The sequence below is a fragment of the Pteropus alecto genome, unplaced genomic scaffold (genome assembly GCF_000325575.1).
Source record: "Pteropus alecto unplaced genomic scaffold, ASM32557v1 scaffold11, whole genome shotgun sequence".
NCBI classification, from domain to species: domain Eukaryota; kingdom Metazoa; phylum Chordata; class Mammalia; order Chiroptera; family Pteropodidae; genus Pteropus; species Pteropus alecto.
The window spans coordinates 11045287-11060286 of NW_006431956.1; the positions used below are offsets into that span (position 1 = coordinate 11045287).

At 38.1% G+C, this 15000-nt stretch overlaps 1 protein-coding gene across 1 annotated transcript in view; it reads left to right on the forward strand.

The window, feature by feature from the left end:
• PLXDC2 (plexin domain containing 2) overlaps positions 1-14757 on the forward strand; it is a 366773-nt gene extending 352016 nt beyond the window's left edge. Inside the window, exon 15 of the mRNA XM_015585588.2 lies at positions 13783-14757. Coding sequence (XP_015441074.1) covers positions 13783-13899 — 117 coding nt within the window. The 3' untranslated portion in view covers positions 13900-14757. The remainder of the gene's footprint in view (positions 1-13782) is intronic.
• The last annotated feature ends 243 nt before the right edge of the window (positions 14758-15000 follow it).

A 15000-nucleotide genomic window follows, 5' to 3' on the forward strand; every position in this document is an offset into this window, starting at 1 on the left:
ACTCAGAATACATAAGTACACTTTCTCCCTAGGATCGCCCTTGTGTATTTGAAGGTGGCTATTGCTGTAACACATATCTCGTGGTTCAACTTGTTTCTTCTGGCAACAGACATTTTAGAACTGTTTGGAAAATGTTTATAATATTTTTCCATATGTTACTGCATTCATATTTTTTAAATGCAGTTGCTAACATACAGCTAATGTTGTATGTCAGTTATACTTCAATAAAAAATTCAATTGCTAATTTTTACATGCGCATAATTTATGCCATAATTATATGTTATATAATATATAGATTATGTATGGTATAATTATGTGCATAATTTATATGTGCACATTCTAAGCTGCCATTAGATATACACAGTCCCTAGGGAATGGAGAGGCCAAGATGGAAGAAGCCCTATCCAGGCATGGAAGGAAGGTGCTTGCCTATAAGAACAGTTGTCTTGGACTATTACATGAGCAAGAAAAATGTTTCAATTTATTAAGCCATTGAGAAAATAAGAAAAGATGGATTGTTAATAGAGAAAATAGTTATTGTCTATTAGATGTAAAGCCACGTAAGAAATTCATTAGAATAATGAAAAGTCAGGGAAAATCAATGGGCTAGGTGTTTTTTGGCAAACAATATAATTGCACTAGAATTTGTTTAGAAAGAGAGGTATATAAAAAAGGGACCAGATGGACAAACCATTGAGGATGGTGTGCAAAGCCAAATCAAAGGAAAACCGAGGTTAAAAATATATTGATAGCAGCAAATTCAAATGTAAAAGCAGTGAAATTGTTGGGGAAAAACAAACTGTAATGAAAGATACTGTTTATAAACAGTACTCTGGGTAGCTCTATACTCAGTACAGAAAAAAGAAGGCACAAAATTATATTTTAAAGAACTAAACAATAATATTTTTGGATGTAAGTTTTTATTTACCAACTGTAAAATCTATTTAGCAGAATATATTTAGGGTAATTGGAAATTTTTGTATAAGTCCATTTTTAAAATGAAATGATTTGTGCTATTTCAGTGGGGCAATAGGTTACCAGAGATTATGAGATTTAAAATGTTTTTCTGTTAACTCTGGTTAAGAGTGGAACTAACTGATCAGTTCTTTCATGGAACTGACTTTGAAACAAAATCAGGAAGACCTTCCTCACTGTATTTTTTATTTTACTTATTGGTGAGCTTTAATAACAATATGGGAGCTTCAGGGCACAGCATTATCTGTCTCATTCATCGTCTTTATCCTGAAGGACAAGCTCAATGCTTAGTAAATATTTGCTGAATGAATAGTCTCATCTAAAATTATCCAATTGGAACCTCAATAAACAGAATCATGAAATGATAGAAAGTTGAAGGTAGCAAGAAACCTAAGAAAGATTAAATGCATTGTATATCTCACCTAAGGAGAAATAAAACTCCATTTTCTTGAAAAAAAGAGTTTGTATGCTTAAAACTAATATCAGCTCTTTAAATTGCAACACTGATGTTATAGGATTTGATACATCAGACATTTTTGATGCAAATCTTATTGGAATATTGTAATTGAGTCATCACAGTATATTTTAAATATATAAAACTAAGTGATGTCATTGATTTTTAAATTGTCTTTTAGAAAAATTATTGGCACATATTTATCATTCGTTGAGGCTGACTGGAGGTCATAGGCTCATGCTTAGAGAACAGGTGTCCACTTTCTCATTTTATACATGAGAACGTGATTGACAAGAGACGGAAGTGATTTGCCTAACACCTTAACGTTTGACAGTAACAGAACCAGAAACCAGTAAAATGCAGTAGAAAGGGTGTCGTATGAAGAAGGCAGACCTTGTATAAATTCTAGCTTTTAACTTACTAATTTTGTGACTTTCAGTCAATTCCTCAGCCCCTCTGTGTAACCCAACCGGGAATTAAAATCAAATTTGCTGACTCCAAGCAGCCTTTATCTGCACAGTGTTAAAAGCACTATTTTTCAAAATAGTCATCAGTTTCAGCCAAAAATTGTATGTATTTCCCATCCCTATATTCTTTTCTTAAGCAAATATTGGTGAGTTATGCAAACGATAAGAGGAAGGGGAAAAGAACAAGTGTTCTAAATAGTTCACAAACCGTGTTTTCGACCTCTGAATATAAAACCATCAACTGTGCAATAACAGTCATTTTTTTAGGTTCTAATTGGTATATCTCGGACGTCTTATTTCTTTTTTTTTTTTAACTTATAAAATGTGTAAACGTTGGAGTTATTTCCAGGACTGTCACCTGGCTCACATAATATCATTAGAATGGCTGTCTGCTTCTTTATCAGAGGATGAATGTCTGACACTCTTAACTAAGTTTTTGTGGTAATTACATGAATCTTTGTAAAGGACAGTGATGAATATGGCTGGAGACCCTAAGGAATGTTTAAACACCGATATTAGTCAGTTATAACATTGTATAAAAGCATAACCATAAATGCATCTGTAATACCTCTGCAATTGATCTTCTACAGCACATATTCCTTGACTTATTTTCCTGCCATACTAATGCTATATTGTTCCCCTTCTCAGGATCAAAATTATTTTTTTTAATTTCAGTCTCCAGATTGATTTGATAAGAGGCAATACGAATCAAAAATTCCAAAATAAATATGTCAAGTTTCTCAGATTTTAAAAAAGGTACACCATGATGGGTATCCGTTTTTCAATGTACTACCTTAAAGAGGTAAAATATTTGCTTATCTACCTTTTAAATTTTTTCTAATGCTTTTCTTTTCATTTAAACAGAGAGAAATTAAACACGTCGTGAAATACCAGTTTAATATGATAGGTCTGCGTTGGCCTTGGTTCGCTTGATAAGCATTAGTCTAGATCTTCAAATAAATAGTGTCCACTCTTGGGTTTGATGGTATAGATCATGTTATTGGGCTGTGTCCTCATCTTGTGATGAAAGGTGGGTTAAAGCACACAACCGCTTTAGGGCAGAAAATAACTAACTCTTTACCATTGCTAAGGTCGTTGCTAATTAAAGCTTAACTTGCCAGCTTTTGTTTGACCTCACTCAAGAACATACTGATGCTCAGATACAAGTAACTTTACGAGAACAACTTCTTAGGAAAACAGCCAGCCTCATTGTTGCACAGAGCAACACTAACTCACATTCGACTTTTATTAGAACATTTGTGACCCGAGCAGCATTATCTTGTCTTTTAACCAAGCCACTGTGCAACAGTGAACTGACCTGTTTTCACATTCATTGCATATCACTTTTCCTCAGAGTTAATTGCCTGCATAACAGCAAATTATTTTTCTATTTTAGTAGAACATAACCATTTATGGCATTGCGGTTCAAAATATCAAGGGATACTGCCAAATGCAGTATCCGCGGGATATTATGAAGTAAGGCTGATGTTAAGGAAGACTGGATTCTTCTCAGCTTGTATTATGGGAAATCAATCAAAACGAAGCTCCTGTTTGTACAGTGCAATTTGGTAAATGCGTTTAACGTCACAGAGGGCTATAACTAGGGCAAACATAATCCCAGTTTGCCCAGACTATCCCAGTTTATATCTGTTGTCTGATAGAATTATCAGTAGTTCTCCCATTCACTCTGAAAAAATAAAAAATAAATCATATGGTCACCCTATGTATAATTGTATTTCCCAGTTTATTATATATATATATATATATGGATATATAGAACATAAAAGCTTTTAAGGCCAAATAGCCACATATGAATTTAATAATAGTAAAACAAACATCAAAGGTGTAATCAATGCTGAATAAAGGGGCAGTCGAGTGCTATAAAATTCTTAGGAAAGACAGACAGATTAGTCAGGGGGAATTTCATTTCAGAGGTAGTATCTGAGCTGAGTCTTGAAAGACTGCTATGCTGTACCTAAGCAAAGAGGAAGAAGAGATGACATTTCATATGGGAGAAAGGTATATTATGATTTTACAAAAGCATTAAGTCAAGAAAGGGCAAGATGAATCAGCTTATTCAACCGTACATTAATATCTATGGACGAGTACTAGGAATGACTTTAATGTAGACAGAGGTTAGATGTAACAGGCTGTGATGAACTACCTAAGAAATCTGGGCTTGATGCAACAGGCAGGGAGAATCGACAATGTAATAAAGAAATAGAAGTTGAAAATGGTTGAGGGGAAGGGGGCTAGAGAAAGCAAGAAGGATGAAAGACCCCTCAGAACAGAGTTAGAAGGCCGTGTCAGTAATCCACGTGTGAGGTGACAACTGAGACAAAGTAGGACATCTGTACAAGGAATGGAATGGGGCTAATTCAAGAGCCAGGAGAAGGAAAAAGGTAGAACTTAGCAAGTTCATTTGCATAAAGCGCTGTGTCTGAAAGTGCTTCCAATCGACTACCTTTGATTCTCACTATTTCCCAATGAGGCCCATAAGTGTAGGCATTATTATATCCCCATTTTCCAGATAAGGTCACTAAGATTCTAAGAAATTAAGCAATTTCCAAAAACTCCTATTAACGGTCAAGGTGTGACAGTGTCCTCATTCTTTGCATTGCGTATGTGAGGGGAAGAGAAAAGAAGCAAAGAAAATCCACAAATCCTAAATCCGAGCGACTGGGAAGTTAAAGTTTCTAGGCACGGAATTAGAAACGTCAGAAGACAGTGTTTAGGAAGGAAAACGAGAGGGGATTTTAAGCAGGTTTGGTCAAATCACAAGTGGGCCTCTCAAAAAAGCAGTTGGGGAACGGAATGGATTAAGGTGATAAAACAATAGAAATTACAATAGTAGAAGTGGAAACCCAAGATAATAAAGAAGAATGATGTGAGAAAAGAGATCAGAGCATTCGTGGCTAAACCTTAGGACATGTTAACATTGAATGTTTGTCACCCAGGAAAGGAGACAGGTCTAAACGAAAAAAATCAATACACAAGATGCAAGAGAACAGACCCTCATAGAAAGCCAGCAAAGGGGATATAGAGTCAGGGATGGAGAATAGGAAGCAGCGTTCATGCTCTAGACAAGTCACAGAATAAGAGGAAAAGAGCGCTGAGGACAATCAAATAATTTGTAACATGTGAGAACACCGTTTCAAGGGCACCGAATTTAAAGGGATAAAAAAATGAGTTTGTAATGTGAAGTCAGTGGATCCAACAAATACAGTCCTGCAGACACTAAGAAACATCAAATAAAGATTTCTTGTTTTGTTTTGTTTTTCTGATCTGGAGTGCAGGTAAAGAAACAATGAAAGGGGTGTCTTAAGTTGCTTGGAAGGAGGGAGAAATTAAGTGACTTCAAAGCAGAGACAGGATTGAGTAGGAAATGCAATTAACTGTGCAGCAGAGAAAGAATATCTTTTATTTCAGATAAGATAAAATGAGTAGATAGATATAAAGGCATTAATGAAGAGAGATGGAAAAGGATTAGCATCTTCTCAATGGCCTAATCGTCTCTGTAATAAAAATGAGTGATGAAACACAAGATTGAAGGCCAGGAGCATGGGTTTGGATGGAGTTTGGGTGCATCCTAAGGGTTTAATAAGAAAAATCACCGACTTTCTAATTGGAAGAGTGTGAATCTTTGGGGCTGGGTTAACCTGAGTTAACTTTTTCCTACAGTAGTTAAGAGTGGTTAGGGTCTAGAATAGGAAAATATAGGAGATGAGGATTTATGATGAGGATGGGAAGACTTACCCAGGATACATTGTCAGATAGCTGAGGGAACGGAATAGATGCGTTGTAGATGGCCTGCCATGGCGCTCAGGCTGGCAAGAAGGTAAGTGACATCTGGGTGAATTGTGGAGACAGATGAGAGACATCGCTCCACAATCTAAAGGACTTGGGGGCAGTGCAGTGCCATGAGGCAGCCAGGCCTGGGAGGTGGCTGTTTGGAGATGAGGTAGAAGGAGTGATATAGAGGAGATGGGAGTGGATGTTTTCAAAATGATCCAGGAGGAACCCTGAAGAAGGGAACGTTAAAGCCATTAAAGTTGCTGCATGAGGATAAAGAAGAGCAGGGAACAAAACAAAACACCCGAAAGCTGGGGTTTTCTAAAGCCTTGGGGTGATGCTGCAGGTGGCATCAAGGCTGAGTGTAGTCAGTATAGTCAGTCTGCCCATGAAGTCATCTCTGATCTCGGATCCATATGAAAGTCTCCAGCATTTGTCATCAAATGCCTTCAGCAGATTCTTGCTATTATATTGAGTAATCCAATCTCTTGTCTGTGTTTTTAGCTTGTACTATCAGCTAGCTGCTGTTGAAGCATTTGTGTGCAAATATCCCATTTTCCCTAAACATCCAGTAAATGCCTGAAGTTCAGTGCTATGTTTTATATAGAGGTGCATAAGTAGAAATTTTATTGGCTGACAGAAAGTAGTTATTCCCACACGATTGCACTAATAGTCACTATCACCAGTCATTCTCATTTTGGGCAACAAAGTGGCTCATAATGGGCTGAAGTCAAAAGAGGAAAATAGAAAGTCAAGAAGATAGCTTGGCAAACAATCCGGATGCTAAAACTATAAAATAAGATCTATGCAAGTCAACACAGACACTTCTGTGAGTCTCCCCAAGCATGACACTTTGCTAGACATGGTACAATGGGAAACCAAGGGCGGGCACTAGACACAGTCTGCCCCAAGTGCGGGTCGTAAGGGAGTGCATTGTTTGTAGAGAATGGTAAAATCATAACAAAACTGGCTAAATTAAGCTTAGATTTTTATTACCATGGTGTGCCGGAAATTCTAAGTTGAGTTAGAAACTTTTGCTGATCTAAGTTCAAAAAAGTTGATTCGGTTATAGTTGGATTGTACTAACATACCATAGATGTAAACTTCAACTTAGCACAATTTTATTACTTAGCCTTTAGTAGGCATTGTCTTCTGCATGGAGGTTAATTCCAAGAACTCCCAATTACACACTTGGCCCTGACAGCAGACTCAGCTGTATGCATTCATTTAGAGAATAAGTTCATGAGAGTCTGGAATCCTGAGCACTTGTTTTAGGCTTAATAGGGTCTCCAGCCCATATGGTTATACGTATATCTGTGTTAAACAGTAGATTCAGGATAAAGAACGGTAGCATCGTGGTTGTAAAGATGAACAGACAGCTTACTTCAGTTGGAAGCAATCAGAAGTCACTTCAGTTCTGTTACTGCAAAGTGCAAAGCATTCTCTGATCCTTGTGGTTATTCTCTCATTTGGCAATGTTCCTTCATGTGTCTTTTTTCCTTTTTTCCAAATTAATTTATTCTGTTTTCCATGTCTGTACAGTAATATTTATTTGGAATGTCTTTTAGCGGCACGATTATGGCTATGAAGTGCAAAACAAAGATTTTCACCGTTCGCATTTCTTGTCTGGCCATCATTATTATTCATTGTCTTTCATGATTATTACCGAAATGTCTTACAGAAGAGGTAGAGGGTACAAAAAGGATTTACTCCAGATGCCAAATATCTTCAGTTACCACTGCTATGACTGTTTCGGAGTTGAACAGGATATCATCCTTGACCCTAGGACATATAGGCAGAGCAGGACATCTACACACACTGTATGTCTGCATCCACATAAACAACCATAACATGCGCTAAAATGGGACAAGAGATACAGGAATAATACCAGGAAATGTCTGAAACAGCACACGAAAATGAAAAGCGACTTCTCATCTATAGGCGAGATTCCGGAAAGCTTTCCTGGAAATAATGTGAAATGGGGTGTGTTTGCATAAGTAAAGATGATGAAGTAAGTGACAGTCCAGATGACGGGAACAGCACAGGCAAAGGCTCCCAGTGGGACACTCTGGGGTACAGACATGGAACCAAGAGAACTATGGTTTGACAGTGATTCGCTATCCTCGTTGTGCATCTGACTGACCCGAAGAATTTTTTTCTAATACACCTGTGTGGGCCACACAGGCAGAGATTCTGAATCAGTGGGCTGAAGTGGGTCCCGGCATCAGTACTTTTTAAAAATCTCCCCAGGAGATGTTATTTTTAGTCAGGTCTAAAAACCACCATGAAAGAAAGGACTGTGGAAGAAAATAATGGACCTTAAGTGTTTGAAATGTATGGCTAAAAGCTATTTCTTCCCACATGAAAGAGTTTGCACTTAATTTAGCGGCCAGTGGAGAACTATTTTCGTTTTAAGAATACTTTAGCTTTCAGAAAAATCACACAAATAATATAATTCTGTTAACCCCAGTTTGTAGCTCTTCCATACATGCTTTGGGACAATTTTCATCTTGGGCATGTGCCAACTCCGGTTATAGTAACTAATTCTTCAGGATCATACATGGGGCAATGGCAAGTAGTAATTGCATTCTGGAGAAGAGGCAGCTGCAGGAGAAAAAGACAACTTTCTCATGAAGAACAACCAATATCGGATGAGCAGAAAATGTATGAAAGAACGCCCAGGCTGTCTTCACGTGCAAGTTAACCCTTGGAATTCTTGATCACACCAGAAGATGGACAAATCAGTTGAGTTACTCTTTTTAAGAAAAAAAGTGACTTGCAATTTGTGAAGCAAAGAGGCACAGCCACAAACAGGAGCAGTTTGTTTTAATTAGATTGCACGTTTGGCCAGCACCCAAAAACATTGTTTCTCTATTGATAGAGATGCCGAATAAAATACGGGACACTCAGATAAATTTGAATTTCAAATTAAAAAATTTGAGTAACTTTTTAGTATAAGTGTCTGCCATGAAGTATAGTGTTTAAAAGTTACTCATTATTTACTGGAAATTCAAATTTAACCGGTGTTTTCTGTATTTTGCTAAATCTGGCAACCCGGACGTGTAACCAAAGTCTGAAATAATAGTCAACACAAAATAAGGAAAATAGAGAAGAGTTTATATTTAGAAGTATAAAAATGGAAGAAATTCCCTTCCCGTGAAGAAACTTTATCAAAGCTAAACACGGAAAGTTCGCCCCAGCTGTACGAGGTGCTCTAAGTTCCCATGCAGGTCCGCAGGAGACGCAAGTCAGAGTGCAGGATTTTTTTCTTCCTCTCACTTGTAAAAATGTTCCTGTTTAAAGAGACCTTAGGGAAGCATCTCCCATGCTCCTCAAAGTGAGTTGCGTGAATCAGCAGCATCAGCATCAGTAGGGAGACCTTGTTTGATATGCAGAGTCCCAGGCCCCTCCCCCACCCCAGGCCTACGGAATCAACATCTGCATTTTAACAAGAGCCTCGTGATTTGTGAGCACATCCAGCTTGAGAAACACAGATTTAGATCTACAGTTCTCAAAAACATGCTCTAAGCAGATATAGGATCCAAAGGCCTCCTCGGGGCTGTGGGAGAGTGTGTAAGCCAGCGTCCCTCCATCACATGAAGAAAGATTGACTCTGTGCCATCTATCTGGGCTACTAGGCAAGGTTTCGTTGGAACAAAGGATATGTGACTTAAACTTTTTTTTTTTTTGATTAAAAAAAGAAAAATTTGAAAAACAATAATCGAAGTCATTTCGTTTTCACAATGGGGGACCTGAGTAACAGAAAACATGTGACTTTGCCTAAGTCCTATGCTGGGAAGATGATGGGACAGTGATGCTGTTTAAGTCACCTGATCCCAGCCTCTTTCCACTTCCCCACTGTTCGTCGCAGAAAGTAGCACTAAACACCAGAAATTTCCATTGAACTGTTCGTCAAGTGCCATCGTGCACCACAGATGTCTTCCAGCTGGGCTTTGAATTTCAAAATCAGTGCCTTTTCTTTCACAGTCTTTTACTGTGTATGAGCTTTGCTGTCTGAGCTGGAAGAGGGGTCTCCAGCTGCACTTTTACGTATACACTGCTAACTGAGGGTACCCTGCAGGTTCGTTGATGGATATTTCAGCTGATTATCTTGCCGCAGACCATTGAGATGGATCCGGATAACTGTTCAATTAATAGTACTGAAGGAGTAATTAGAGAGAGTACCAGATCGCACAGTCCGCCCCAGTGCTGACGTATCACCGTGAACATCGACTTCTGAGTGTGATTAATCACATAAAGAATTCTCCAAAACGAAATCAGAGATCACCCACACATTACGCACAGTAATGTTTTAAGGCATTACTTCCTGAATCTCTGTAATGAATTACACTCTAATCTGGTTTGAATTTTTCCATTTTCAGCATACATCCTGCTCGATTAGCAGGTGATCCTACAGCCCCTGTCAGTTTCTGCAACAATTTGAATTAGCTATTCTAGGAAGAAGACAGATTTGAACATGTATAAGCCTCAAGTAAGACATATAAATGCCTGGTCATCACCCATCACACTTTGTGGCAGAGCCAGACATAATGGCCAGGTTTTTGGACCCCTTTATCCACTGGCTAGATTTCTCATATAGCACCAACATCTTTAAGATTTTTCTATGAGAACCAAATATCCAGTCATTCCCTCACAGTCATTGTTTTCATTTGTAAAGAAAACTTTGCATATTGACAGAGAAAATAAATTTCAGTTAGAACTAATGTATATAGATTTCTCTTAAACTTAGAAATCCTAAAAGTTAGTGGAGAGAGGCAGAAGGGACCATAATCACAAGCAGCACCATACCGAGGAGTTTCTGAAACATTATTTTTCTACAATGTTAAAGTCAGTTATCTCAGGCAAGCAGATTTGAGGATCCAACGAGTTTAGACGACAAAGCCTTAGATAACATTTTACAAATGAGGAAACAAAGGCCCAGAGAAATTGGGTGATTCGTTTAAGACCATATAATTGACTTGTGATATATGAGAGTGTCCTATGAAGAAAGCAGAATTTCAGTCAAGTTTTACTCTTTGGCATTTTTAGGGATAAGATGGAGACATAGAGGAACTGTGAAAGAATGTAAAATCAGACCAAATTTTTAAAACCCCAGCTGCGTATTTGTTAGATTTGCGTATAAATTTTAAGTTACTATTATGGGAAAATATAATCTTTTTCTTTTAATCTAGTCAAAAACAACAGAGTAGCTAGAAACTTTTCAGTTTTGCACAAATAAAATAGTAGCCCTGAATAATTTTGTAGCTGTATTATACCTGTTCTATTCTGTTCACCTTTCCAGTGTTTATTTGAAACCCATGTTAAATCTCGCCTCCCTATAGGTTCCTCACTGTTCCAGACTAGGTTGTAGGTTGAGGATTTCTTTCCCCGGAAATGGTTTTTATCTCCCCATGAATTGGAAGCCATGTTCCATACCTTTCTTTAGTCATATGTTCTTCAACACAGCATTTAGCATCATACTAGACATTTCAGGTCTTTTAAATACTCTGTGCATTCTCTTTGCCCCAATAAGTCCACTTCTGACAGTTTATAAAAGGAACTAGAGATATGCCTATCAGGTGAATCGCAAAGATATCTATTATAACATTATTTATGTTGTCAAAATTTTTGGAAAAGCCATCAAAATCAAGTTGGCAATATAAATCCTGATTTAGTTGTAAGTAGTATACTCTATTAATGTTTAAAATAATTTTTTAGAGGGGTGTTTCATGAATTTTTTTCAATGTGTACTTGGGGAAAAAAGGAGCTTATTAAACAGTATATGCAATGATTTCATGTTTCTAGAAATGGATGTAAGTGATGTACACTGATAGTTGAAACAAATTATGTGTGAATGGTGAAATCTCTGGTGATTTTAAATGGTTTGGGGGTACTTCTATGTTTTTTCCTACAATGAGTAGTAAAAAAAAATCAAGAGAAATTTTCTTTAAAGCTATATAATCAATTCAGAAAATAAGTTAGTTTTGTGTTAACAGAGGAAGCTTCACTGTCCAATGTTTTTGGACTTTATTTTAAGGACCTCTGTGATGAGCTCATAAAGCACACAATAAATATTACCAATAATCCTGGAATCTTTCCACCTAAGACAATTATCAACTTTATTTCTGACTTATTAAAAGAATAAGAATGTTATATTAAAAAGAATGTTATATTTTTAAAACCGAAATAAAAATAGAACCATGTTCACGAATTTCAGTTGAGTTATACACAAACCACGGAATTTTAAGGAAGAATTTCTACAGTGGGAAGAATTAACTGTGGACGTAGATAGATCTCATTTTAGATCTTGGCTTTGTCAGTTGCTAGCTTTACAGGTTTGTGCAAAATGTAAATGATTGATTTGTGCATATCAAATGAGATCCTATACGTAAGTCACCTAGTACGAAGCATGAGATACAATTAGGAGCTTAACGAAATATAACTTCCACAAGCATCATCATCAGCATTCTTGTCATCTGTGCCCCTGTTTAATGAGTCACCTATAGCACCATATTTTTATGTGCTGGGTTGTAAATTGTTGCTAGATCACTGGGCTATACTTGCCAAGTGGACCCGCAGGCCAGGTGGGCCTCGAACAGATGGGAATTCAGAGTAAAGACTTAGTGAGCCCTTGACTCAGAGAAGGTAGGGGTAGTTGTGGCTTCATAGGCCCAGTTGTGAGGTCACTGAAACCAGAGTGGGGGTTATAAATAGTGAGCACGGCGGCAAATCAGTATTTTCCCACAAGCAGGAGTGACCACGAGTCACAGAGCTCATCTCCGCAGAGATGCTTCTTGTATTTCCATTGACGATGATTTTTAGTTCCAACAAATACACACTATTTTGCTATCTAGCCCTCTCTTAGTTTTACCTTGTTCTTTTGGAAAATAGGGATAATTCAGGTCCACTTACCTCATAGGGCTTAAACAGCTAATCCATACAAAGCATTCTGACCAATGTTATAGATGGCACATAATATTATTAGTAGGCAGAATGTCATTGGTATTTTTCCAGAAAGTAGAGTTAATACTCATTCCAACCTGACATAAACACTCTTATACAGCCATTAATCATCAACATTGGAATGTAATTGGCAAATCCAGAAAGCTACCAACTGCCAGGAGATCTACACTGAGATTTAACACTTTCACATTACAATTCTATAGATAGAAATAAACTTCCTTCAGTGTTTGTCGTCTTATTTACTCCAGAGTTGCAGGCGTTCTAATAAATGGAACAACAGTTTCCGGTGCTGTTGTGACCGTGACATACACTCAGTGTTTCAGCTGTTGTAACTTAGTAATTCATTTCTGTTTGTAAATCACAGGAGGTTTGTTTGATGGACGGAGCGCTGGAGAGAAATGCGCTCCTTTTGTCAGTACAAATATCCTGTATTTTAGGACTCGGGTCTACATGTGCAATTACTTAGTTCATCGGTTCAAGACGGTCCACGCCCTCTGCTGTTGGATGCTGTTTTCAGGGCTTGACATCTGTTCATTTTCAAGCACAAAAAGTAATATGTGAAAGTCTCTGCTTAATAAATAACTTCTTAAGATAGTAATGGATATTTCTTTCCATTCATTTGCCAGGAAGTCTAGCACCATCGAAGTACATTTCTGAGTACCCTGCAGAATTGGACGGGCTTATGTTTTTCAATGAATTAACAAATAAAAAGAAGCAATATCATTATTGATTTCTAGAGAAGAGAAAGTATTAGTGGCTACATATTAAGAAGATTTGTTTTTTGGTTTTTTTTAATGACAGTTCATTTTTGCCTAGTTATGTGTGGGCATTTATAGAATCTTTTAGACATAAATATGCATGAGACATAAAGGTTGCCTTTGAGAAGCTCTCAATCCTGTGGGGGCAGGTATGGCAAATGGACTGTCACTTGAGAGGTGCTGACAGTGCCATAATGAAATGCAGGCATGGGGCTTTGGCAGGTATATAATTCTGACCGTGGCGGTAATAAGAGATAATTTCACATGTTACTAAATTTAATTCAGACGTTGTTCTACAATATTTGGCAAATCAGTTTTTTCTGTGATGTGATCGTCACCCTGGTGTTCATTATTTCTGCATTTTCCCTTTTAGAGACGCCCAAGCAGATGGCCTGCGATGAAGTTTCGAAGAGGTTCTGGCCATCCTGCCTATGCTGAAGTTGAACCAGTGGGCGAGAAGGAAGGTTTTATTGTATCAGAGCAGTGCTAAGGTTTCTGGAACAGAACAGCACCAGTGCTGGCTTACAGGTGTTAAGACTAAAATTTGCCTATACCTTTAAGACGAACACACGCACGCGCACACACAAACACACACACACACACATACCTAGATACACGCGCGCGCACACGCACGCAAAAGAGCCCTAAGCTGCTGTAGCCTGAAGGAGACAAGATTTCTGGACAAGGCCAGCCCAGAAAGGGTAAAAGAAAAATTAACACTTATACAAGATACCATTTACCACTGAACGTAGAATTCCGCAGTGGGATGGCGTCTGTAGTTCACTCAGAATATCTCCGGTGGACTTATCAGAATTATGACAAGATTACAATGCTATCGGCTTAGGTGCAGGGTTGCAAAGGGATGGAAAAAAAAATAATCGTAACAAAGCTTTAGTTCATAAGGGATCTATACCTCTGGTTCAAATATACTTCTCTGGTGTCTCAAAGACAACTGTGTTCCAAAGCCTGAACCCTTTTCACCCAGAAGGGTGATGATGTTGAATGTTTCAAGATAGCTATGAAAAGTAGCTCATGCAGGAGCAAAAACCAACACAAAAGGTGGGGTTTCCTATCCTATCACCGGATGTGTGGCCAAAGGGTTTTGTTTTTCTGGTCTAGATCCACCTGTCCCAACAAGTTCATTACTTTATAGGACGAATCTTTTATCTGCACGGGAGGTGTAAACGATGCCTCCCTCTTCCCACAGTTGCTGTTCCTGGTTAATGCCCTTTCTATGAACGGTGACGGAATTTCCAAGCTTTTGGCTAAGGAGGAGGAAAGGGGGAGTGGCAAAGGAGGCTCTGGGTTCTGCCCCCCGCAGAATAAAACTTCTGATCAGTTTTGTGAAGCGTTGTCTCCATTTCCCAGCGGTGAAGTCCTATGAAGCCACAGTTGCTCTTGGCTGAAGGAAACGAAAAGATGGACAGTTCCTTAATCGTTTTTGAAACAAAAATGTTAAGGGGTTCGAAACATAGGGGTATTTTTTTAACTTTCTGCCATTTCAGTACTAAAGGCCCATTTCATTTGTCTGTCCCCGGCTAAGAAGCCAGTCAAGTCAGCACATCCCTGGCGACAAAAAGAACGAAAGGAC